The sequence below is a fragment of the Perognathus longimembris genome, chromosome 16 (genome assembly GCF_023159225.1).
Source record: "Perognathus longimembris pacificus isolate PPM17 chromosome 16, ASM2315922v1, whole genome shotgun sequence".
NCBI lineage: Eukaryota > Metazoa > Chordata > Mammalia > Rodentia > Heteromyidae > Perognathus > Perognathus longimembris.
Window position 1 is genome coordinate 55,115,369 of NC_063176.1, and position 26,653 is coordinate 55,142,021.

Here is a 26,653-nt window from a genome sequence, read left to right on the forward strand (position 1 = left end):
CTGGCTGCGGGGTGGCCCCAGAGGACGGCGGGGAAGGACGGGCGTGCAGCGCTGTTCCTCCCGAGGACACCGGGTGAACGAGGGGAGGAGTCGGGCCTGGAATCCGCCCAGGCTCCAGAGGCCAAGCCAGGGGCTCCTCCCTCCGGATCCGGCCACTCACAGGGGCCCTGAACCCGTGCCGGCCACGCCACGTGGGACGCCCGCCTTGTGAAGACGGAGACGCTGCGAGATGCCGGGGGGCGGGGGGTGGGGACTCCCCGGGCACCCCCGAGGGGAGGGCACAGGTTTTCCTTTAAGAACCTCCTCTCGCTGTAACGATCTTGGGGGTGCAGGGCAGACAGTGTGACCGGTTCCTGTTAGGGCTTGAGCAGATTGCCACACTTCCTGTCCCATCCCCTGCCCTCCCCCCTCCCCCCCCCCCCCCCCCCGCGGACTCTGCCTCCTCACCCCCGGAGATGCCCTGGCAGAGTCCAGAGTCCTGAGCTGGCGGGGAGCAGTCAGCCGGGCGGCCGGGGCCTTCGGGAGGAGCCCAGCATGGATCCCAAGGAGCTCAGCTTGGCCCCCCTGACCCACGACACGGGCCCCCCCGGGCGCGGGGTCCCCGGTGGAAGGACCGGGAAGGTAAACGCGAGATGGCCGGAGCGCCCTGGTGGGTAGGCACCGAGACACGGGGCTCAGGCCCAGCCCGGCAGCGGCGTGGCGCGAAGGACCTCAGGCTCGGAGTCAGGGAGTCCCGAGTGTGAATCCTGCCCCGGCCCTGGGACCTGCCGCGCTCCCGCTCCCCCTCCCCACCCCCCCCGCCCCAGCTGCCGTACCCCGGCTGCTCACGGAGGGCTGCTTGATGGAGAATTCCGCGCCCACGTGGAGGGCTGCCCCCTCCCCCGCTTCCTTCCCAGGTCACCGTGCGGGCAGTGACACCAAGGATGGGTTGTGGCACCCTCCCCTTGGGGGACCCGTGGAAGGAGGCGGGGGCGGGGAGGGGGGCTGGGGTAGGCAGACCGCCAGGCCAGGCAGAAGAGACAGCTCCATCTACCGCTGTCCACCCCCGGCAAGGCCTCCTGCGTCTCACCTGACGACCGGCGCAGATGTGCAAGAAGGCCAAGTCTCTTTTTTCCCCATATTTTCCATATGAATATGAATAGACCCCGCCCATCGCTCTCCCGGCCCCCCTGGCATGAATAGACCCCGTCGATCGCTCTCCTGGCCCCCCTGGCATGAATGGACCCCTCGATTGCTCTCCTGGCCTCCCTGGCATGAATAGACCCCATCGATCGCTCTCCCGGCCCCCCTGGCATGAATAGACCCCGCCCATCGCTCTCCCGGCCCCCCTGGCATGAATGGACCCCTCGATTGCTCTCCTGGCCCCCCTGGCATGAATAGACCCTGTCGATCGCTCTCCTGGCCCCCCTGGCATGAATGGACCCCTCGATCGCTCTCCCCGGCCTCCCTGGCATGAATGGACCCCACCCATCGCTCTCCCGGCCCCCCTGGCATGAATGGACCCCTCGATTGCTCTCCTGGCCCCCCTGGCATGAATAGACCCTGTCGATCGCTCTCCTGGCCCCCCTGGCATGAATGGACCCCTCGATCGCTCTCCCGGCCTCCCTGGCATGAATGGACCCCACCCATCGCTCTCCTGGCCCCCCTGGCATGAATGGACCCCTCGATTGCTCTCCTGGCCTCCCTGGCATGAATGGACCCCTCGATTGCTCTCCTGGCCCCCCTGGCATGAATAGACCCGTCGATGGCTCTCCCGGCCCCCCCGGCCTTCTACTCGTTGGCGAGCGCTGACTGCCATAGCCAAGCACCCTGAGCCGCGGGCAGCGGAAGGGGTTCCCCTCCTCACTCGGAACGCCAGCCGTGGGGGACTGGGCGGTCAGAGGGCCGAGGGAGGAGGCGCCCGTGGCTTTCCGGCACGATCTGGCCCCCGCTGGTGTGAGGCAGCTTCGGGCCTGCCGGCGCTCCAAACCAGCAGGGCCTCCTTCCGCCAGGCCGCGCAGGGAAACAGCGCGCGTCTGTCGAGACCACGGCTGCGGCGGGTGCCACGGGGTCATTGTAATCCTCGTCCTCGGGACGCTGAGATGGGAGAATCCCCGGTTCAGAGCCGTCCGGGGCCGATGGCCCGAGAGACTCATCTCCAACTAGCCAGCAAATAGAAGGGAACTGGAGGCGTGGTTCAAGTGGTTGGGCACCAGCTCTGAGGAAAAAAGCAAGCACGCGAGGCCCCTGAGGCCAGGCCTTAGTCCCCACGAGACCAGGAGGGGGGTGGGGGCGGGGAGGATATGCAAAACGGAGGGAAAGGGACGGAGGGCGTCGCTCCAGCGGTGGGGCATTCGCCAAGGCAACGCCCTGAGTTCAAACCAACAGACCAAACGGGACGGCGGGACTCGGAGGAGGGGCAGACAGACCCCCCCCCCCCCGTGCCAGGCTCCCGCAGCGGAGGGGGCCGCCTCCGCCGGGGCCGACGGACGCCTTTGCCTCTCTCTCCCCCCAGGACTGGTCCTGCTGGCTGGTGGTGGCCTCGCTGGTGGGCGCCCTGGGTTCCTCCTTCCTGTACGGATACAACCTGTCCGTGGTGAACGCTCCAACCCCGGTGAGTGTCTGCCAGGCGTCGCCCAGCAGGGGGCGCTGCGGCCACGCCGAGCCTTCCGACTCCAGCTGGGGAGTCCTGACCTTGTGCTGCTCGCTGGCCGCTAAGCCGGGCGGGGGGGGGGGGGGGGGGGGAAGACGCAGAGACAGGGAGCCGCCCCCCACCCCCACCCCGCAAGGGGAGATGAGGCTCAGCTCCTTGTGACTAATGCGCAGCATCCTGGGGAGGGGGGGGGTGTACAGGGAGCCCCCCCCCCCCCCCCCGCAGCACACTAAGGTGCTAACGCCGGGACTCGGAGCGAGAGGGGGTGATGCATTTTCTTGACACTTCATCCCAGTGGGGGCCACGGCGGGCTGAGACCTAGTCCTGGCTGCCGGCTGTCTTAGGGATCACGGGGGGGGGTGGGGTGCTCGCTCTCAGCCTGGGCTTTCGGGGTTCCTGGGCAGGATGAGGGGTGAAGGAAGGTCTGGCTAGGGCAGGCCATGCCCGAGCCCAGCCTTGCGCGTGGGGGAATGAAGGCCTGACGTTCAGGAGCTTACCAAGCAACAGGGCTGTTTTTCCAGGCACCTGGAGCACAGAGTGGGTGGATGGGAGCCGGGCTGGGCAGGCCTGGGAGGCCTTGGGGCTCTTCCTCATTTGGAAATAGCCCCCCACGCGGCGTCCACGGGGGGCGGGGTGGCGGGGGTGTTTGGGGAGCTGGGTCTGGCAAGTCTCCAGAGTGCTTCTGGAGACGTACCTCCGAGTTCCAGGTCCCGTGTGTGCCAGGACGGATCTAGGGGGCCCCGTTTACGATTCTGTTAACTCTGATATGTAGGGGTTCTAGGTGAGTTTTGTTGTTTTTTTTAATGACTCCTGGTTGCCAAATCCCATTTGAAAACCTGGTAGCCGTCGGTCTTCTCTGACTTGGCGCTGGCGGTCTGAGAAGGGGGTTTGACTGTCCCGGGTTGTCTGTGGCTCAGAGAGCATGGGGAATTGGAATGTTCATCTTGAAAGTTCTGCGGAGTGGCCAGCCGAGAGGGAGGGAGACCTTTGTACCTCAGGGTTGTGGGGTGAAGAGACTCATGAGACTTGAACTGGGAATCGATGGGTATGGTGGGAACAAGAAGAAGACTTCCTCCCTCCCTCCCTCCCTCCCTCCCTCCCCCTCCCTCCCTCCCTCCCTCCCTCCCTCCCTCCCTGCCTCCCTTCAACAAGGTCCAAATCTGATCATCAGGAAGGCAAACGGAGAAGGCAGCATCTTCTCAGAGCCCTGAAAGGCAACAGGACTTCCAAAGGTGTCAGAGAGGGGGAAGGAGAGAGAAAGAGAGAGACCGAGACCGAGACGGAGAGAGGGGGAGCCACACACTGGCACAGGAGGCCTGGGGGAAGGCAGGCTGGGGACAGGGAGGTGTGGACCCGCCAGTGCCCAGGGGCCCGGAGGGGAGAAGATGGAAGACAAGGCGGAGCAACAGGCTGGAGTCAGAAGAAGAGCTCAGACCTGACACTGAGCAGCATTAGTTTACGGACAATGAAGAGCCACAACAGGTTTTTGGGGTGTCGATGAGACTCCCTGGGTTGGGGCTTTCTCATGGGGATGTGCCCGGTTCGGCCCATGGATGATGTTACCTCCATTTCACCGTGAGGGGCCGGGTGTAACTTGCCTGGGGGCCTCGTCACTGGAATTCAAAGCCTAGTCTGTCCAAAGCCAGCTCATGCCTCTTCTACCCCTGCCATCAATCGGCAGTGCCAAACCTCAGAAAAAAAAAAACCCAGTGAGCTGGGAGTCTTGGCAGTGTGTGCCACCCACAGAGCGAGCTGTTCACTGCTCTCCAGGCCCCCACGCGCCTGAGCTGGGCTCTCCTTACACACCTCTAGGGTCAAGGACGAACCTCGCCCAGGCTGAAAGGGCATTGCCGCAGGTGGCCCTCGGTCATCCGAGTCCTGCCAAAGCCCCTGTCCCCGTCCGTCCCTGGAGGGAGCAAGGCATGGCACCGGGGTGATCCGACAGAGAAATCTACTGTCGGGCCGGCGCCCAAAGTCTCCGGCCTTAGGAGGGCCGGGCCACCGCTCCCTTTCCCAGCGCTACGGGGGCGGGGGGGGGGTGTGTCTCGAAATCGCTTCACGGACTCTGGTGCTGATGGCTCACACCTGCAACCCTAGCTACTGGGGGGGGGGCCGAGATCCGAGGACCCCAGTTCAAAGCCGACCCCGGGGCATAAAAGTCCTGGAGACTTTTTAATCTCCAATGGATCGGCAAAAAGCCACGCGCCTCAAGTTGTAGAGGAGCGGTCGTGAATGAAAAGGCCGAGTGAGAGGGTGAGGCCTGAGTTCAAGCCCCAGGATTGGCACAAGAAAGAGAGAGGGAGGGGTGGATGGAGAAGAGAGATCGCCATGAACCATGGCAGCAGGTGAGCTAGGAATGCTTAAGACAGAAGAGACTTAGATGCCTGGGGCTGGCACGGAGGCTGCCACCAGGGGGCGCAGACCAGGTTCTGCCACGCCTGGACTGTGAATGTCTTACACTGACTGGGCAAAGCTTAGGGTCGTAGGGCAAGCCCTCGACATTACCTTCGTAATGTGAAAGGGGCCCTAGACGGCGTCCAAATGAACGGGCGAAGCCGTGCGCCAGTGAAGCTTTAGTTACACACATGGATTGTGGGCCGGCTATTACTGTCTAACTCCTATCTTTGAGATTTGAGGAAAGGGGGGCGGGGGAGTGGCCAGTAGATCCCTGATGGGGACCTTCTGGTCAGAGGGCTGGCCGGCTGGACATTTAGTCCATTACCAGTGATCTGTAGCATCTACCCTGGGAGAGAAGACTTCCGGGGGCGGGGGGGGGGGCGCTGGTTGTTCCCTAGTGTTTTTCCTTCCTTTGCCCATTTATCGGTGCCTGTCTAGGCTTTTCTATTTCCCGTGGCTAATTCTCATCGACAGCGTTTTGTGTGTTTAGCCACCTGTCATTTCTTTCCTCTATGATCTATGTAGATACGTCCATTATCTATTTATTCTTTATCGCCCATGTGTCCATTCATCTCCCTACCTATCTACCTATGGGAGGCATTCTGACGACTCGGGAAAAGCCGGCATTTCCAAGGCCAAGGGGCACAGCAACCGCAGGTGTGTGATCATTAACTGAATTCTCCAGCAGTCACGCCTTTGGGCAGAAGGCTGGCAAATGGCCTCAGGCCTCTGCCATCGCAGCTTTGACCTTTAGCAGGAGAACGCAGGGCCCCTCGCCGGCTTCCACGGGACTAATGCAAGGGTCTGCAGTGGCCAGAGTTGTGGGAGGAGCTGCCCCCGGGTGCCCGGGGGACCCCGAGTTATCGCCTCTGTGGACCCCTGGGTCTGGACGCACCCGAAAGGCCGGCGGGCATTGGATAGTCCGGCGAGGCTGCAGTGAGGGTTCTGGGCTCCAAAGCCAGTCTGTAGGAAGAGCGGCGGGTTTCGATCCCTGGGCAGGGGGCACAGGCCTGGGCTGAGTGAGGTTATCAGGGTCGGGCCAGGCCAAGCCGCTCTTGTGTATGAGCATCACCCAGAAGGCCCACAGGGAGATTCTGGAAGCCATGTTCTGAAGAGATGCGATGTTGGAGCCAGGATAGACACGGCGGAGTACAGGTTCCAGAAGGAAGAAGGAAGGAAAGAGGGACGGAGGGAAGGAAGGAAGGGGGAGGGAGGAAAGGAAGGAAGAGGGAGGGAGGGAGGAAAGGAAGGAAGGAGGGAGGGAGGGGAGGAAGAATAAAGGACTTTAGGGGAGTGCTGTGGTCAGAGGAGAGGCAGGAGGGGAAAGGGGAGGGGAGGGGAGGGAAGGGGAGGGGAGGGGAGGAAAGGGGAGGGGAGGGGAGGAAAGGGGAGGGGAGGAGAGGGGAGGGGAGGGGAGGGGAGGAGAGGGGAGGGGAGGGGAGGGGAGGGGAGGGAGAGCTCCCTCTGCTAAGCATTCCTGTCTGTAGTTCAGGGAGGAGCCTGCCGCCTCGGCAGAAGTTCACAGACAGGATTTCACAGACCACCAAACAGTGCTGGGTCTCTGTTGGCTGCGTCTTGCAGGCTAGCGGTGCTCACACTGGAGATGACTTCTGATGCTCATCACCCAGATTGAGGCCTTTCTTTCCACTTCGGCTGCGGGCTCCCGGAGACACCCACACTTCTGGATATGGGTCTAACCACTAAGCCCTTCCTTGGTTTGCTAGAAATGCTCACGGAAGTCAAGAAAGTGCTCTACTTAACGGATACGTGTATAGTGGCAGCAAGGACACAAACGAGAGTGTCCCCAGGTCACAGGGGTGTCCCCAGGTCACAAGCGTGTCTCCCCCGGGAGCGGCTGGTGTCTCTGCACGGTGTCAGGGCTCGCCGCTCCCCGTTCATCACGCAGAGTTGTGGAGCAGGGGTACTCCAGTGTGCGATTTTCACCCGAGTTCCATTACACTGGTGGGGTGGATGGGCTCATTGTCCACCAGGCTGACTCTGTCTCCCGGCCTCTCCTCCTCCCTGGAGAGACGGAGAGCTGGGAACACGGAGCGCCAAGCCCCCGCCCCTAACACGCCAACAGGGTGGATCAAACTCCACCCTGGGTTCCGTCACGTCAAGGCCGTGTCTGGGGCCTGAGCGGCCCACCTTGGATACCGAGGGTACTTCAGTCACTCGAGAAATCCCAAGGACTCTGACGCCGTCTCCCAAGAGCCAGGTGCCAAGCTCAGCCCGGCCCTCCGTTGCGGATAGCTGTTTACTGTGCAAAGTACCATGTGCGTTAAATGCATATTTACAGGAAGCATAAGGATGCTCCGGAATATTTGCTCGGATGAATTAGTGACTAGAGGGAAGGACTGACTGAATAGAGAAGGAGGGAGTGAGAAAGAAAGTCATCAAGAGCACAGCTCTAAGAGTCGAACACCTTGCCCTGCCCCTACCAAGTCTGAATTAGGAATTCTTTAGAGGGGGTGACACGCGGCACCCGTGGAAACAATAGTGGCCATTGCTTTGGCTTTGAGAATGAATTTCTCAACACGTTAGTGGTTTCCGACTGGACCAGATGTCTCGTCCCTGAAGGAGACGCCGGAGGTAGCGTGTAAGCCCACGGAGGAACAACTCATTCGCGTATCCCTAAGTCTAGAAGCGGGTGTGGCAGTGAGTCTGCTGTCTCCGCTTCCTCGTCCTCTTCCTGCTCCCGGCCTCAGGGCCGCTTTCCCCGTGACGACGAGAAGATGCCGTCCACGGCTCCCCTACGCCAGCGCTGCTGCCCAGCTCGCCGCAGAGCTTGGAAGACGGCGTCAGAAACGACCCAGTGACCCGGAGGGCTGGGCCTCTGGCTCCCATCCCCAAGGCGCCGTCCGGGGCAGGGGCGGGGGAGGAGGGAAGCCGCAGGCGTGTTGAACGTGCACGTGGAGGGCGGGCTTCCCTTAGAGAAGGCCCTGGAAGGGGGGGCTGCCGCGGCCCTCCGCGGGGGCTCGGCACGCACCGCCTGATGGCTTGCGCACCTGCCACCCTGGCTCTCGGGATTGGTTGAGTGGAACCCCATGGCCTAATGGGAGCAGAGGGCTCCCCGCTCCCCCGTGCGCCTCATCCCCCCAATTACGAGCGCAACAGGCGTCTGTCAGGAGAAGAAAGCAGCCCCCGAGATTTCACAACAAGGCTCCTGGGTGAGTCAGCCTGGGTCTGGTGTGTCTCCCTACCACGCAGGGCCGGCGGGCAGACGCTGGGATAATCGCCCGCTTTACAAACCGGGGGGGGGGGGGGGGCGGGGGGGGGCGGATGGAGCAAGCGGCTGCCCAACCGCCACACCCACCCGGTCTCAGCCTGGGCTGGGCCCCAGCGGGAGGCCGCTTGCTCGGAATCCTCCCTCTAAACCTACCCGTTCCCAAACGCCTCCCGTGTCTGCTAGGTTAACACTGTGTGTGTGTGTGCGTGTGTGGGTGTGTGTGTGTGTGGTGCGCGTGTGTTGATATTGTGAGCATCTTGAAGGCTCCCTCTCGGGGACCTGAAGCGCCGCGCCGCGTCCTGTCCCGCAGGTTCTCCATCTGCCCCTCGTGGGCATCTTCGGTTGTTTCTGACCTTTCTCTGGTTTGAGGGGCTGCTGGGCTCTTCCGATCGGGGCCTCTGGGTCGTGTGTTGGTTTGGTCTGGTTTGAATCAGTGCTGGTAAGGCTGACAGGACGCCGGAGCCTTCCAGGCCTGGGGTGTCCATTTCTGGGTGTTCCAGGCTGCGGGTATCACCAGCCCCCCCCCCCCCCCCCCGCTCATTCTCTGGAAGTTTCAGCTTATTAGAACTGAACGACTTGCCTCTTTCTTTCCTTCCTTCTTTCTCTCTCTCCCTCCTTTCTTCCCTCCCTCCCTCCCTCCCTCCCTGCTTTCCTCCCTGCCTCCCTCCCGCCCTCCCTTCCTTCCTTTCTTTCTTTTTCTGTACTAGGGATTGGACCAAAAGCCTTGTGCTTGCTAGTCCAGTGCTCTACTACTTGAGCTTACACCCCAGCCCTCTTACCTTATTCATTCCTGTATTGTTCCTTGGTTGGTTTATTGTTGTTGTGATACGATCTCACTGACGTTTCCTAGGCTGTCCTCAAACCCCGAGCTTCCTACCCATGCCTTTCAAGTAAGCTAGGATTATAGTGCATGCCTCTATATCCAGTCAGCCCGCATATGTGATTCAGGATTTTCTCCTGTCATTAGGTTCTAGGACAATAGCTGTGTTGCCCTGGTGGAGAACAGGCCGTGAGCCCATCGTGGCTCTGAGATGCTCTGCTTGAAGGGCAGGGCAGTGGCTGCTCAGTCAGAGAGCTAGGGTAAGGATGCTCAAGGGTGGGAAGTGGCGAATCATGGAGGGAGAGGGCTGCGAGTGTGAGCAAGACCAGACGGAAACGTAAACACCTTGCTCTGACCCACAGAGGAAAGACAGGTTTATTTACCACCAACCACATGAGGCCCTCTCCTCATCGTGTAAGAAACCCGAGACTTGCTGGTCACGGGTAGCTCATGCCTGTACCTTAGGAAGCAACTCGGGAAGCTGAAATCTGAGAATCCCAGTTCGAAGCCAGCCTGGGCAGGAAAATCTGAGAAACTCTCATCGCCAGTTAACCGGCAAAAAAAACTGGAAGTGGAGGCATGGCTCAAGTAGCAGGGTACCGGCCTTGAGGAAAAAAAATGTCAGGCAAGAGCATGCGGTTCTGAGTTCAAGGGCTGGGGGAGTGGCTCAGATGGTAGAGAACCCGGCTAGTAAACAGGAGGGCCTAGTTCAATCCCCAGATCCTGACAGAAAAATAAAACTGTGAACAAACAGTACAAGAAATGGATCCAGTGCCTAATGTATGAAACTGTAACCTCTCTGTAATTCAGTTTGATAATAAAAAAATATATATAAATAAATAAAACTGTGCAATACAGATAAAACAAGGTCCTGTGTTCAAGTCCCAGTACCAGGAAAAAAGAAAGGAAGGAAGGAAGGAAGGAAAGGAAAGGAAAGGAAAGGAAAGGAAAGGAAAGGAAGAAGAAAAAAGAAGAGAAGAGAAACCCCAAACTCCCAGAAGAAAAGCAGGCATGAAGCTCAGGGAACCAACCACAATTCTGCCCAAAGGTCTGTTCTGGAAGGATGCCCCTCCCCAAGCCCAAGTCCCCAGTCCCCAGCCCAGGCCAGCCTCCCGAGCAGGCCTTTCTAAGGGACGGCAGTGTCAGGTCTGCCTTGTGAAAGGCTGGCAGCCGCGGAGGCCTGGGCGTGAGGAGTCAGGCGGCATTAAGTGGCCCTGTGAGGCCCACGTAGCTCCCATGTCCCATGAGCCTGTCTGGGCATTGAAGACGCCTCGTGTATCACCATGCTCCTCCTGGGGGCGGTGTGTTCACGGGTGCCTACCCACCGGCTTTGCACACCCCTCAGGGGCCGTGGGTATGTACGAGTGGGTCTCACGTGTGACACGCGCGTGCCATGGATGGTCACCGGCCCTTCTGCACGCGCGTGACTGTAGATGAGTTCTCGGCGGGCGGTTAGCGAAGCAGGAAGAAGCCTTTCCCGCAGCGAGGCAGGCCACAAGGTCATCTGTCGCCCACTGGCAATTCCCACATCGTGCGCGTGATGGGATTCTCAGAGTTTAATTTATTGCCAGAAGGATGGCGTGTGCGTTCTTAGGCTGGGAGACAATGGTGAATTATTTATAGGCTCTTAAACCTGAGAAATAAACACGTCTAGACGCCTTATTTCGCCAATAAAGAAATAGCCGTATTCATAGCACCAGCAACCAACCACCCCAATTTCTGACTTTGTGTGTGTGTGTCTACGGAGCCAGGGCTGTCTCCATATTCTTCTCGCATAAATCTTCCCCATGACTCCTTTAAAAAGGCACGGATTCACAGATGAGGGGCCCGAGGCCCCAAGACACTGAGTGACTTGTTCCATCACCCAGCAGAGAATGGGTGTCAGGGATGAAAATGGAACAAAGCAGATGCCCAGGGTCCTAAACCACTGTAGACACTGCCCAGAAGGGCGGAACACCTTGCTGGATGGAGTAGGCCAAGGTCACAGGGTCAAGGTCACAGAACAACTCCATGGCGCTAGCAAGTCTTGAACCCGGGACTGTCAACTCCTCAGTTTCCTTTAACTATGTCAACTCTGACTCATTTCTTTGTAGTTTAGGCTCTAGTTAGTATGAGTCATAGTACAATCGTTCCTTGAGGGACTAAACCAAAAAAAAATTGTGGTCGGCCCTGTGGTGGGGCTCACGCCTGTAATCCTAGCTACTCAAGAGACTGAAATCTGAGGATCGAGGTTCAAAGCCGAAATACGTCAGAAGTGGAGCTGTGGCTCAAGTAGCAGAACATTAGCCTTGAGCAAAAAAGCTTAGAAACAGAGCCTAGACTCCAAGTTCAAGCTCCAGGACACACACACACACACACACCACAATCTGTCAGGCTCATTATTTCACACCAAAGGCAGGAGCCCCCTCGCTGGCTTAGCTTGGTAACTGTGGAGTGGTCCTCAGGCTACATCTATAACGACTATTTTGAACCCCAAATGAGGGCTACTGGTCCCTGCCCAGCCCCTCCTGTGGCCCCTCCCGGCCCAGGAGATTAAGGGCAGCCTCCAAAGACCACGGGCAAAGCCAGGCGTAAGCAGCCCCTGTCTTGTTCCCCAACCTTCCTCCCGGTGCCGGACCACCCTTCGACCCCACGGAGCCATCTTCAGCTGCTCGACGTCCACGCGCGGTCACCGGCTTCTGCGCCTTGAGCTTTCTGTCCCTTCCGTCTGCGCTGTCCACCTGAGGCGTGTGACGTTTTAACACATTCCTAGGGGGTCACCTCTGAGGTAGAGAATGCGGTCAGCCCTGAGTCTGATGCCAGGGTTAGCACCTAACAAGTCCCTGTATCTCTGAGGAGCCTCAACGAGTCACCGAGGATCCGTTCCCCAGCTGCAGAACGAGGTGAAACTGGGAGCCGGTCCCGTTATTTGTTCGGAGAGCCCATTGAGATAAGCTCACATGGAATCAGCCAGGAGAAGAACACAGAGAGAGTGATCTATTAACACACACACGCACACGCACACACGCACGCACACGCGCACACTCCTCAACTCTCCAAGCAGCAGCAGGAGAGGACAGAAGGAATTAACACCGTGTGTTGTTTGTTTTCAGTATATCAAGGCCTTTTACAGTGGCGTGTGGGAAAGACGGTACGGACATCCCCCAGACCCGGACACTCTGACTCTGCTCTGGTCTGTGACTGTGTCCATATTCGCCATCGGTGGACTGGTGGGGACCGTGTTCGTGAAGATGATCGGAAAAGCTCTCGGGAGGTCAGTACGGCGCCTCCCTCCGTCATGAACGCACTATGTCTACATGGTCCTCAAAGCCCCAGCCGGCAGCACAATCCCTCTCAGCTTTGGTGGGGGGACTTTAACACCCGAAGAGGAAGGGGAGGAGCTAGGGTTCCAGAGCCGGAGGTGAGCAGAGGCTAAGGATGAAGGGCTGAGGAGAACTGGAGCTGTGGAGGGGCTGGACCGAGCTAGAACTGTAAAACTCAAATAAGGGGTGAAGAGCCCCTCCTTTTCTCCCACTCCCCACTCTTCTGTAAGATCCTCCCCTGGTCAAACCCAAGTGGAAGCCAGAAAACTAGGGAGCCGTCAAGGAGGGCTAGCAACCAGGGTACAGAGGAGAGTGGGAGGGAGGAGAACGGAGAACTCTGAGCACAGAGCTTCGGCGACGGGCTGTTCCCCGCACGCTGGAAGAAAATCATCTGTTCAGATGACCTTCCATTTTATAACGGGCTCGTCATCTGCTCGACGGCTCCCTGACTGATAGATGTTTAGGCTGCTTCAAAGCGTTTGCTCACACGTAAAGATGTGGTGCATATCCAAACTCCACACTGAGGTTTCCCTCCCAGGCCTTCTCCAGTCACACACTTGGCTTCCTGAGCTCCATTCCTCTTGCCTTTCTTTGACACAAAGCCTTCTTTTGAGGCAGATTAGACCATGGATAAATTTCCTCTGTATCTTCTCCACGTCCTTGCTATGGACAACAGTTTTCTGGGAGCTTTGAAGGCGTGTGGGAACAGAGTCTGCAAATTTCCTGTCTGAGCAGAGTCATGATTCTTCCACTACTAGTGGGGTGGCCTTGGGCAAATCATTTTCTATATCTGCACCTCAGTTTCCAACCCTCTAAAAATGGGAGGTAAGGAGCAATGATCTCCATTTTCTCCAGGGAATGCTCCAGGTGCTGGAGGAGATGGATGGAGTGAATGTCACTAGGAGTTTCATAAATAGAACCCTGTCCCTCTTGCCCAGCGTCTTTATTATCCCCATGACATCCATACCAAGGGAGTGCTCAACAGATCCCAACCTTGCATTCCTCTGAGCTAGTAGCCCCTGGTGCTCAGAGGGAAGGACCAAAGTAAAGATCAGCCAAGAGGGCAGGGACAGGCTGGTGCTGAATGACATCCTGGAATGGACGGAAGGGGAAGGACGTCCACACTGCCCAGTGCTGCTGAGCAGCGAAGGCAAAGACTGAGCCCTGCTCCGTGCATCTAGCAGCCAGGAGGCCACTGGTCACTTTGACAAGGGTCATTTCAAGGGCGCAGTGGGAGCAGTAACCCCTTGGATATCAAGAGAGGAGAGAGGGGCCGGCGACGGGGTGAAGTGTGAAAAGGGAAACAGAGGCAGTAGTGTACAAGAAAGGGGAAGATGTGGGACGGAGGTGTTTTGTGTGTGTTTTCTTGGAAGGTTAAAGCCATGTGAATAAGACATTTGAGTAGAGAGGGACAAATTAACCGCAAGACAGTTGCTGGAAAAATATCCTAGAGTATGTGGACAGGAATGGGGAAGTAGCCAAAACGTGCAGGGAGGGACCGGCTACGAGTAAGGACAGTCTGGGGACCTGAGGGGGGCAGGTCTATGGATACACAGCGGTTAGGGCAGTACGTTGAGGGTTTGGGGAATCACTTCTGTGTCTTTAACGGACTGCACGCAAGATCATCCACGGAAAATGAGGAAAAGCAGAGAGAGCAGGCACCTGAAATACTCCCTTTGGAGGTCAGGGTGATGAATGGACCAGGAAATTGTAAGACCAACGCTGGGAGCCGTAAAGCCTCTTGGGGTTGGTGGTCGTGCATTTCAGATGAACTGTCACTATGGCTGTATTTCCTCCGGCCAAGCTGAGCAGGTGCAGGCATGGGTGGCCGAGAGATGGAGAGCCAGGTGGGGTTCAGCCAGGTGGGGTTCTCCCAGGTTCACGGGGTACAGTGGAAAGCAATGGAGCTGCGGGGATAGATGGACACAAGGCGGGTGGGGAAAGGTGGGCGTAAGGTACAACCCCAGGTCTGGTGTGGCTGAAGAATGACTGAGGCGGTTCAACCTGTGTATGGAGGAGGGGGGCAGCTAGTATTTCCAGAGGCTCCCCATTTCACTAGGGTCTGATGAGAAATGCTTCCCCACTTGAGCCAGCAACACCGACCGCTGTGTCCTCCACAGAGGGATGCTGGCTCTGTGAAGGAGGGGAGAAAGTGGCTCTCGGGCCTTCTTTGTCCTTCCCCTTGTGACGGCAAAGTTTCCCCCGAGCCTCTTGGAAGAGCCTGATGGCCCATCTCGCTTCCCCTTACCATCTTGCCTTTCTGTCTAAGGGTTGATCTCGGGGCGGGGGCGGGGGTATAGGGAAGAGTCTACAGTATGGGAGAAGCTCGAGAAACAATGAATCAGGGGTCCTGGGTGAAGTCCAGAGGTCCTTGGAGTTCTTCCCTGCAGAATTAATTGCCACTGTTGTTGTTGTTGTTGTTTTGGTTTTGGTTTATCTGTGTGGGGGTGGCTATGCTTATCCTGGGGTGGGGGTAGGGGTGGGGGCGGGGGCGGGGGGGAATGGAAACTCAGCCCTGAAGTCCCCGTCTCTGAACCTCGGTGAGTCGGGTGTGTGAATTATTTGCAAATACGGTTTCCATTGTCCCCTGGGAGGCCGTCTGGCCGAGGGTTATTTTGGGAATGAATATGTTAACGTGATGAGCTTGCGTAGAGGGGGGCAAGTCAGACCTGACTGCGAGGCGCACATTTCCTGATTAGCACCGAAGGCGTCATCCTAGCCGAGGCCGAGGTTCAGGCCGGAGCCCCGGGAGCGCCCTTTGCGCCTCTACCTCCCCACCGCCGTCCCATCGCCGGCAGATCCCAGCCACTCCCGCCTCCAGATGAAACAGGATTTCATCCCACCTCGCCACCCGCCAGATCCAGATGCGCAACTCTGACTGCTCTTTCGAGGACGAGGCCGGCGGCACCGCTGCTTTCCTCGGCCTCGGCCAGTGGCCGCCTGCTTCTCCCAGAGGGAAAACCTAGCCCTCCCGGCGGCTGGAGGAGCCTTCGGGAACCCTCCACCACCCCTCTCCTTGACGGGCCCTCAGCCGTCCGTCTCCAGCTGGAATCACCTAAGGGATGGTTCTGAACTAGACCAAGCCCAGCTCTTTGGACCTCTCTGCCCAGAGAGCTGTCGCTAGCCGCCTGCCCGGCCCGCTTCCTCTCTTTCTTAGGTCTGTGCTCACACACAGGACCACCACTGGCAAAATCACATCCCCTTCCCTGCTTCAATTGTCTCTACAATACCTATAACCGCGGGCATGCTGTGTGAAAAAAGAAAAAAAAAAACTTACTGAGCCGCGCACTGGTGGCTCAAGACTGTAACCCTAGCTACTCTGGAGGCTGAGATCTGAGGATCAGGGTTTAAAGCCAACCTGGGCAGTAAAGTCTGTGAGAGGCTCTTATCGCCGATAGACCACTCAGAAAAGGCCAGGAATTGTGCAACTGGTACAGAGATACCCTTGAGTGAGAAAAGCTCAGCACCCAGACCTTGAGTTCAGGTCCCAGAACCAGCCCAAAAGGAACACACACACACACACACACACACACACACACACACACACACGCTGATTGGAAGAACATGAGATCACGGACGTTGTGGTAGTCTTTGCCATGTGCCAGAGCCTGGTCTGCACACGCAACTGTGTGTTGGATGGATAAGTGTAAGTGAATGAACGAGTAGATGAATGAATGTGGGAAGAATGAAGGACCGTGAGTGACTAGATAGCTAGGGATACAGGTTGCTTAGTATCACTGTTACTGGAAAGCTAGGACATTTATTTACTACTGCGTGGCCCTGACTTCAGATACTTGTGGATTTGGGGAGAGGGGCCGGTGACTGTTCTCGGGGCTTTGTGTTACCTTGGCTGGAGCTCTACCACTTGAACCATGCCTCCAGACTGGCTCGTTGCTGATTCATTGGAAATAGAGTTTCCTGGGCTTTTCTGTTCAGGTTGGCTTTGAACTATAATTCTTTGATCTCAGCCCCAGGAGTAGCTAGACAGGGTTTCAGGCGGGGGCCACTAGCACCTGGCTCGATTTATTCTTCCATGTGTGACACGAGGTAACAAGATAGGGTAACTATATACAAAGAATTGTGCATGGGCTATTTGGATTTGGATTTGGATTTGTCAATCTCTTGAGGCTTCAAACAAGTTCCACATGCCACCCTCAGAATTTTATATACGTTGCAGAACCAGCGTTGTTATCCATTTTGCAAGCAAACAAGGCTAAGAAACCTGCCCAAAGTCACTCCATTTGTGCACGGCAGAGCCGCTCAAGTCCCCTCTTTGGAGGTGGCATGTTGGGGCCTCTGTGTCTCCTACCCATAGATCTAGAAGGGACCCAGGACCGACAGCACCAGGCTGCCTGGCCAGGACGTGACATGGCTTCTGGGAGTCACTCTTTTGTCTACGCCACAAGTACAAATAAGGCTGTGCGTGCGAGGGCGGCCACCGCAGGCGGCGTGTTGGGGGGACACGTGAGCCAGACGCATGAGATCCGTCACGCAAGGAGGCCTCTGGCCGGCCACCGGAAACCAGAACCCCAGAATGGAAGGGAGCCCATGGCGCGGGGCAGACAGAGAGGAAGCGAGGAGAGGGTAAACCAGCCAGCCACAGGGACCGTCGTCCGCTGTCTTCGGGAGTCTCCTTGATCGGTGGCTTTGCCCGCTTGGGTTCCAGTTTCCTGTGGCCCAACGGGAAATTGTGCACGAAGAACGCTTGGCTGAGCCGTGAGGGGCGGGGCCCGGGCTCCCGATGGATTCTCCCCCTTCTGCAGGGCGCCCCTCAGCTGGCCCCGCGCTGAGCTGAGCCGCCTCACGGTCTCTCCTCTCCCTCTAGGAAGTCCATCCTGCTGGTCAACAACGCGTTTGGGATTTCCGCTGCCCTGCTGATGGCCTGCTCTCACCTGGCGGGAGCCTTTGAAATGCTCATTCTGGGGCGGTTCATCATGGGTGTGGATGGAGGTGAGAGGTCACGGGGTGGGGGAGGGGGCCAGGAGCAGGAATGGAGCCCCAGGGTGGAGCATCCGTCCAGCAACGCTTTACCCGCTTCGTTGAATAAGCTGAAGTCAAACCGAAAGACCTCAGATTCCTACCCCAGCGCTGCCCACGGTTTCTGGAGCGTGCGTCTGAGGGCTGCGCCTCCCGCCTGGGCCTCTGACTCGCCGGTGCTTTTCTGTAGACACGGCATCAGTGGCACAGACAATGGCGGGTGTCGTAGTTGTTGAGGACACCACGGGAGATCTGCTCCTGGGGCAGGCAGACAGCTACAACGAACGCAAGGCAGGTCAGGGGCTTGGGGGCTCTCGTTCTAGAAAAGCCAGTCGGGGAAGACCGTTTGGAGGAGAAGCAGGGATGAGAACGGAGCTGAGACCCGGGGAACGGGTTCTCCAGCCGCGAGGAGAGGGAGCCAGAGCTCTGAGGTGGAAGGGTGCCTGGCACGTTCCGGGAAGTGTGGGGGGACGGGCGTGCTGGGAGCCGGCTGGGCGAGGGGGAGCAGGGAGCGGAGCCGGATGAGGACTGGGGCTCACCGTGCGGCTGGCCGCGGGAGGGGACGGGCGCTCCGACTGCCAGGTGCGCGGTCGCCCGGGCTGATTTTCCACGCCCGTCATCCCTGCTCGGAAGGGCTGCAGGAAAGTCACGCAGCGAAGCCAGTCAGGATGCAGAGCGTCACGAAAAGGGGAGCCAACGGCCAGCACAGTGCAAGCGAGATGAGCCTTGAAGCAGGGGCCCGGCTCCAGAGCCGTGGCGGCTTTGTGTCTCGGGGTTTTATTTTACTCTGGCCGGGGTCAGGTATGGGCCGTCCTTCGTTGGAAAGACATGTCTCGTGGGAAGATCCATTTCCGTGGCCCTGGTGGCTAGGATCCTTGTGCTTGCTGCCCTCCCTGAAGCTATGCATAGAACACACACACACACGCACACACACACACACACACGCGTAGACACGCCTTCACACAGCTAGATACTGCCTGGAACCTGGGTGAGCTCATGGAAGGCTGATTCCCTTCTCACAGAGAGCTCTTTAACAACTGGATACCCGGTAAGAATACGTCTCTGGCCCGATGCTGTTGGCTCACACCTGTAATCCTTGCCCCTCGGAGGCTGAGATCTGATGATCGTGACTTGAAGCCAGCCTGGGCAGAAAGGTCTCTAAGATTCTTAACGCCATTTAACTAGCAAAAAGCCGGGAGTGGGGCTGCGGCTCGAGCGGTAGAGTCCCAGCCTCAAAAGACAAAAGCCAAGTGAGATTGTGAGGGCCCGTGCGTGCACGCACACACACACACGCATGCACGCACACACACACACACACACACACACACTTTTCTCAGTCGGGGAGCAGATGAGCAAGGAGTTGGAAGTAAGCAGGAGAATCATTTCAGGACTTTGTCATAAGCCACACTCCAGATGAGATTACTCCTTGGTCTTCGTATTTGTTCAGAAGGAAAGGCCAGCTCAAGAAAGACTCTTACCCTGAGGAAGAAGGGCTGAACTTCGCGATGCCTGTGTTTATCAGACGTGGCGTCTGTGTCACCTCTGACCTTTCCCAAGTTCCCTGAGGTCATCGAGACTGGGAAAGATGAAGGCAGCAGGTCTGGATCATCTGGGCTCTGTGATTCGCCTGGGAAGATGTCATCACCTGTGTTGGTTCAGCTCGGCTGCGTAAAGCAGCAACCCCTGATATAGCACCCTTGCCTTGCACCTTGTCTGGTACCCTCTCACCTGTCTGCAGCCCAGGCATAGTGATAGCCTGACGTCATAGCGGGACGTCACAGCACGACGTGATAGCGTGACGTCATAGCATGACGGCTGCGGCAAGGGGCCTGGCTCACAGACCCTCCGGCCTCGGAGCCAGGCGGTCTGAGGTTGCCAAGATCTGCTCTCTCCTGGTCTTTATGCTCTATTTTATCCATTCAGATCCTTTCCCGTCGCTTGTAGTACTTGCTAATGCCAATTACGGGTGCTGGGTACACTCTGGATTTCCGTAACTAAAAATAAGCCATATTCAAAGACAGATGCCACTTTTAACACACCACACATTCAAAATGAATGTCCTTTAGATCCCATCCCAAGGAGATGTGTTTTTTTTAAGCAGAAAGGATAGGAGATAATTAAAATTAAACACACACACACACACACACACACACACACACACACACACACACACACTCCTGATTTCCGGAACACAATCTGTTGCAGCCATGACACGACTCAAGTTGCTGTTGTTCATTCTCACCAAACCCTCCCAGATCAGAGAAAGGAAGGTGAGGGCATTTAAGGAGAGGGAAGTTGCCCAGGAAGAAAGGAGAGTTGCTGGTCACGAGTTCGATTGGCAGCGTGTGCATAGTGAAGAACTGAAAGCCAGCCATGAATGTGGAGAACTCCAGAAGGCAGAAGGCTCAAACACTTACTGATGGGCTGAGTTCTCCTGAATGTTGGACTAGAGGACATCTTCCTGTGGACTTTCCCTAGAAAACAAAGAAGAAACAAATACATCATCTTTTACATTGACACAAACAGGGCCTGGTATGCTGTCCTAGGAAAATGTATGTCAATAGCAAAGTTCATTGTGTTGGATACATTCCTGGCATGGCCTTCCTAAGCTTGCGCACAGTTCCAGGTTCAAGTCCATGTCGGCTGCCTTCAGAGATTCACAGTTTCAGTTATCAGAAAACATTACATGGGAAATTCCCGAAATAATACGTTTTAACTAACTTTCATTCGCACGTATTATTACATTTTTCTATTTTGTTCTTAGTTATTGTTCATCCTTATTTTGACAGCACTGGGGTTTGAACTCCGGGCTTTGGGCTTGCTAGATGTGAACTCTACCACTTGTGCCACCTCCCCAGCCTTGTTTGCTTTTGTTATTTTTCAGATAGAGTCTCAACACGTTTTTCCCCCAGGGTCAGCCTCGGATCGTCATCTCCGTACCTCTGTCTCCTGAGGAGCGGGGATGACAGGCATGTACACAGTCTAGCCTGTGAATCTCTCACTGCCCACGATTTGTCAGTTCACCTATGTTCTTGTCCGTTAGTACACGGATAGGGGAAGACGAAATTGATATAGAGTGGGCACTATCCGCGGTGTCAGACATCCGCTGAGGTTGAGGAATGAATCCTTGAGAATAAAAGAGGACAGCTATGTGTCCGCGCAACTTGAACAGCTATGAGGGACCCCAGGCAGGGTGAAGAGCTGAAGCACAGTGGGCGGGCTAGGTGACTTAGACCGTGTTTATCGGGAAATCACTCGGTAGAGAAGAAGTGTGTTGATTCTGGGTGCGTGGTTCATGACCACAGAGGGATGCAGTTGCATAGTTCTAGAGGCCGGGGGCGCAGGGCAGGGGTCAGCCCTGCCGAGGGCTCCTCCCCGCCACCCTGATGGAGACCTTGTCATCACCATCATCCTTGACGTCGTTACATTATCATCGCTGTCCCTACCACCATCATTAGCGCCATCACCACCACCACCAACTTCCAGGGAAGCAGAGCCGGCGAGGTGGGGGGCTGGGAGGGATGGAGGGGGGCTGGGACCTGAAGGTGCGCCCCGTTGGCTCACCACTGCACGCCTCCCCCTCAGGCATCGCCCTCAGTGCACTCCCCATGTACCTCAACGAGATCTCACCCAAGGAGATCCGCGGCGCCACGGGCCAGATGACCGCCATCTTCATCTGCGTCGGCGTGTTCACTGGACAGCTGCTCGGCCTGCCCGAGCTGCTGGGCAAGGTAAGCGCCGCCTCCTGGCCGGCCAGGGTAGCGCTCGCCTCGCGGTTACCACGTGCGCGCTCCACCTATGGTTAGCAACGCCATTGAAATTCGCTTAGCCATGGCCTCTCCTTGGCAAACCCTATAAACAGATCTGGCTAGCTGCTTGCTTCGTGGCGTACGCGTTGTTCAGATTTCATTCTATATATACATATATATATATAGATAGAGAGAGAGAGAGAGAGGAGCATCTTTGCAAGGTTTTTAGCTGACTCTACCTCCCTCGTGAGTCATTCTTTTCCCTAAATACGTGATTACATGTTTGTTTGTTTTTTTCTGATTTGGCTGGGTGTTTGGGAACAGGAAGGGCAGAATTAGACTCTTGGGCCAGGGGTGCGCTTTCTGTGTGTCCTTCTGTGTGGAAACCGGTGAGGAGTCCAAGATGACTCCCACAAGAGGCCTCAGAAGTAAACCCTTCCAGGTGAGCAGGAGTCAGGCAGTTGAGGCTGGGGGGTTGGGAGATGATAAGGAATCCTAAGAAAGAGAACACCAATGATAATTACTTAATAATGAAGGCCTGAAGACAGAATGGAGCGCTCCCCCCTCCCCCCGCCCCGCCAGCAAGATCTGGGGGTTTGGGTTCGGGGACCAAGGAGACTGTGAAACTGGAAAGGGTGAGGAATGAGCATAAAGCCAAGGGCACGCCGCCAAAGCTACCTCCTGGACTTGGGGCATCCGAGACGCTGTTGATAGCCTGCAGGCTGTTTCTTCTTGTGTCGGTCAGTTGTTTTACCATGCGACAAAACTATCGGAGAGAAACAGCTTCAAGGAGGAAAGGTTTTTGCTTCAGAAGTTTCCATCCAGGGTCGGCGGGCTGCATTGCTGTGGGCTGTGCGAAAGCAGAACGTCACGGATGGGGGAACGTCTCCCCTCATGGCAGCCCAGAAGCAGAGAGACAGAAGGACAGACAGAACAAGGGGACACGGGGCCAGGGACGAGGTATCCTCCCAAGACATGCTCCAGGGACATTGCTGCAGATGGCGCTGTCTTCCGGCTCTCATCACTTCCCAATAATCCCACCAGTGTGTAAATCCATCGTGGATTAATCGCTGATGACGTCAGAGCCCTTAGGACCCCATCGCTTCTCAAGCCTCCGTTGAATATTGCATTTGGAGCACATGAGTCTTCGGAGGGACGTTTTATATATATCCAAACAACATTATTTCCCCTCACTTTGAATGTCCTGGACGATCTTGGCTCTGACTTAGAAGATGCGTTCGTAGGCTCAGTTAATATTCCGCTCTGCTTTGTTTTCCAAATTCATGCTCTGGGAAGGTGAATCTTTGACTGTTTTACCCAGGAAGGACATCACACGAAGTCTTTGCCTTCATCCCTTTGTGGACATATGGCGTTCCAGCCAAGTGAGATTCGCAGTTATTTCACTGGGGGTCAGGATTTCATGCGCTCTGTTTTGACCGTATTGTTTCGTTTACCTTCAATGATGGAGATAACGAAGCTTGGGGAGGGGGAGAAAGCCTGTAAGGCTTTGCTTCAACGCAGGGAGTCCCTCTGAAAGGCACGGGCTGGGGGGAATGGTGAGGAGCGTGTCAGCTCGCTGATGAGGCCACGAGAGAGAGAGGAGCCACGTGTGGGAATTCACGGTGGTGTCCTGAATTCAGTCAGACAGACCCACCACAAAACAAGGTGGTGACTGAATGTGCCGGTGACGTTTTGTGCTTCCACGTGTTATTTCTGAAAGCATATTGCTTAGCCATGTCTCTTGCAAAGATGAAGGAAGAAGGAACTTAGATGGGAATCGTGGGCTGAAGTATGAACAGAGATGTAGGAGCAATGTAGGCCATAAATGGGGGGCAGAGTCTCCCCCAAGGGAAGGGTGCTAGTTGGAGGGCACACATGGAGTCTGGTATCTGGAAACGACAGTGCCTGGCTTTTTTCACTGACCTCACAGCTGTGGCAAAATGCGGCAGGGCGGGGCTATCCACTGACACGCCTTGTGCGGGAATTTGCTGGAAGTACAGACTCCCATCCCCACCTGCCAGATACCCCTGCAGCCGAATCTCTGAAGTCCAGGAGGCACGGACATGCTCAAACCCTTCGTTCATCCACGTGCAACCGACCTTGGCTTTACTCTACAGTCATGACACAACTTGATTGCAAGCATTTTTTTTTTTTAAATCAGGAAAACCAAAAGATGAAACCTCTCCCCTTACCTTTGTCTCTAATGCTCGGGGCTCCCGAGGGGGAGGCTTGGACCTGCCACCTGCGCTGCGCCTGTCAAGGCCCCATGACCCAGCTCCCTCCTCCCTCTCGGAGTAGCTAAGCCACAGCAAGTTGGCGACATGGGTGGGGATTGTTACCCGGGGTTCCTCAGCCCCATTCCAGGCTTTGGATTAAGGCCGGTCTCCCACAGTTGTCATTTCTGTCAGACTCCCTGATTCAATCCCCCCACGGCTGGGAGGTCAGAGGAGCTGCCCTCCCCACCCCCCTCTCCACCCCATCCCTGGAGATCGCAGTTTAGGTCCCGCCTCCCAGCATCCACTTCCTTCCCCCTTCCTTCCTCTGCCTCCTTCCTCCATCTCCTCTGACTGTTCCATCCTTCAAGGCCCAGAGAGAGGGGCCCTTCCCTCCTTCAATACCTTCTCTCCGATTAGACACAAGAATTCGCTGTGCCTGCCTCGGCCTCCCCTCAAACAAGACTCCTCTTCTAGATTTGCAAGCTGCTCAGGGGGTCTTCCGCCTGTCTTTGCCAGGCCCAAGGCCAGAGGTTCCATCTTTCCGTGTTTGTCATTGGTCCAAATGCAGATCTACGGTCCTGGGCTGACCCTCACTGGGGAGGGGGCGGGGGTCACACATTTCTCTTGACTCTGGACTTAGGTTGAGGAGCCTGGCTTGACTTTTCTATGTTTCCTTCCATCCAAGAGCACCACAGAGCCCTCCCCATCCATCACCTCCAGACTCACCTCTGTGAGTCTGTGTATCCGGTCACTCTGAGTGCTCGGATACTGTGGCTCAAGTGAGTCACCTGCCCAGCCTGCCCGTTGACTGCCAGCCAGAGAAGCTGAGGCATTGCCGAAGCGCTGGGACTCCTGCCTGCTTGAGGTGCTGACTTGATGTCTAATGCTGGGTGGTGGTTTGAGCCCCGGGCTGGGGCACTTAAACCCCACGGTCCACTCAGCTGGTGTCTCCTCTCCAGATAAGGAAGGTTGAAGGGCAAGAAAGATAAATGTAATCGCTCTTGAAGTCCTGTCAACTGGGATTTTAAGGAAAATCTTTGAAGCTTGTCTGAACTTCGCTGTTCTAATTGGAAGACAGCCTCGGGGGAAAATGACTCGTTAGCTATTCTGTGAGTGGGTGGCGGGTAGCTGGGGCTGGAAGGGAAACAGTGCTAGCAGCAGCCACGGGGTCACGGAGGACTGCAGAACCTTCTGGAGCTAAGTCCCGCCCTACCCACCCCACCACCTAGAGGCCTCTTGGGAATAATGACTCTAAGGCCATGCGTCATGGCTCCTGTCTGTAATAATTCCAGCTCGTTACGGGGTGGAGAGAGGAAGATCACCATCCAAGGGCAGTCCAGGTGTAATGATGTCATCTTACCCAAGCCACAGAGAGGCTGAGGTGGGAGGAGGACTGCAGTCCACCGCTGCTCCCAAGCAGAAGTGTGAGGCTCTGTCTGAAAAATAACAAAAACTAGAGCCGGGTCCTGGGGCTCACACCTGTAATCCTAGCTACCCAGGAGACTGAAATCTAAGGATTGTGGTTTGAAGCCAGCCCTGGCAGGAAAGGCTGTGAGGCTCTTATCTCTATTAAACCACTCAGAAAAAGCCAGGAGTGGCTCTGTGACTCCAGTGGAGCACTAGCCTTGAGCACTAAGAGGCTCAGGAACAGCACCCAGGCCCAGAGGTCAAGCCCCGACTGGCCAAAAAATATATATATATATTTTTTTCCACATTCTTTATTTTCCTATAAAGATATACATGGTTTTCAGATAGAAAGGACAAACACCCAACCCTCTAAATGTCATTCTCAACAACAAAGTTCTCCCAGTCCATAATTATCACCTCGACATTTACTTTAAAATTCCTCATTTGTGGGACTTGGCCAAAGTGGCATTTTGCTTTCAGTTATGTGTGTTTCTCAATAAGATGTGCAATGTGCGATTTGAGACTGATGAAGAATGTTTCTCTAAAAGAGAGAGAGTGAAAGGAAAGAAGTAAGCGAGGGAGGGAAGGGGAGGGAAGGGAAGGGAAGGGAAGGGAAGGGAAGGGAAGGGAAGGGAAGGGAGGAAATTTCCTAATCTAAACAAAGGCATGACTTAAGAGGTAGAGTAATTGCCTATGAAGTTTGAGGTTCTCAGTTGAAGCCAGTATTGTCAGTATTATAAAAAATAAATAAAAGAAAAAGAAAAAAAGTCAAATCCAGCTCACCTGGCTACTGACTTACGCACGGAAGTCTCCCCCTATCCTGGCTCCCAGGGAGGGCCCTCTCCTCTCCTGCCCCAAGTCTGTTCTCCATCACTGAGATCATGCTTCTGGGAAGCCTTCTGCAGAGAGAAAGCTGGGCCCCAGACATAACGAGGGCCGCCTGCTTCATGGCCATGTTCTCCTCCCACAGGAGAGCACCTGGCCATACCTGTTCGGAGTGATCATTGTCCCTGCTGTGGTACAGTTAGCCATCCTGCCCTTCCTCCCTGAGAGCCCTCGCTACCTGCTCTTGGAGAAACATGACGAGACAGGAGCTGTGAAAGGTAAGGGCTCTGGCCTTTTGTGAATGGGGTCAGTGTGCGGTGTGCCGAGACCGAGGCCAGTAGGCACAGGAAGTGGCGCCATCTTGATTCCTTCCTGCAGGTACTGTGCTGGACACCACAGGACCCTTCCTTGTTGAACTTCCTGAGTGGCCCTGCTGTAGATGCACAGAGGAGATACCCAGGGAGTCCAGAAATGTCAAGCAAGACAGGCTAAGACCCAGATCTCTTCACTGTCCACTCTAGGGATGACACAAACTTGGGTTTCCTAGTGGTTTAGGTACATTGTGGCCTTTACGGTTCTTCAACTGCCCCTGCCTTCACATTTATAAGCCAGGCCAGAGAAAAATGCAGGCACAGAATGAACAGCAACATTACATAGAGGAAGCCTCCCCTAAGAGGAGGCTCCCAATGGGGTCTGGGAATGACCCCGGGTGGCTTTCCTTCAATGTCCAAAGGGTGGGTAAAGTAAGAGATTCGAGATTACCGCTTTCACAATCAGAGGACAGAAGGACAAAACCATTTTATCCAGAAGTAGACAGAGTAGAATGAACAGTCCAGTTGTTTTGCTATATAAGTTGAGACCGGGTTGGCAGTGTGGTAGTCAGGCAACAGGACTTGGGTAAGCTGCTCTGCGGTCTGACCTTGTCACTCCATAGGCTGGCTAGCTTTGAAGCAGCAGAGATTCATTTTGTACATGAAGGAATCCGTCAGCTAGAAGTCCACAGCCAAGTCCCACGTGCATGGTGTCCCCAGAGGGCTCATCTCTGGACCACATGGACGGAGCCCTCTCCTTGTGTCAGGTGGAGGAAGTTCTCCTCTAA

General features: G+C 56.2%; 1 protein-coding gene across 1 annotated transcript in view; it reads left to right on the forward strand.

Annotated features, from left to right (window-relative positions):
* The first annotated feature begins 463 nt into the window (after positions 1 to 463).
* The window catches only part of Slc2a9 (solute carrier family 2 member 9), a 48,182-nt gene continuing 21,992 nt past the window's right edge, over positions 464 to 26,653 (forward strand). Inside the window, exons 1-6 of the mRNA XM_048364220.1 lie at positions 464 to 621; positions 2,495 to 2,593; positions 12,171 to 12,331; positions 17,206 to 17,330; positions 20,943 to 21,088; positions 25,700 to 25,832. Coding sequence (XP_048220177.1) covers positions 535 to 621; positions 2,495 to 2,593; positions 12,171 to 12,331; positions 17,206 to 17,330; positions 20,943 to 21,088; positions 25,700 to 25,832 — 751 coding nt within the window. The 5' untranslated portion in view covers positions 464 to 534. The remainder of the gene's footprint in view (positions 622 to 2,494; positions 2,594 to 12,170; positions 12,332 to 17,205; positions 17,331 to 20,942; positions 21,089 to 25,699; positions 25,833 to 26,653) is intronic.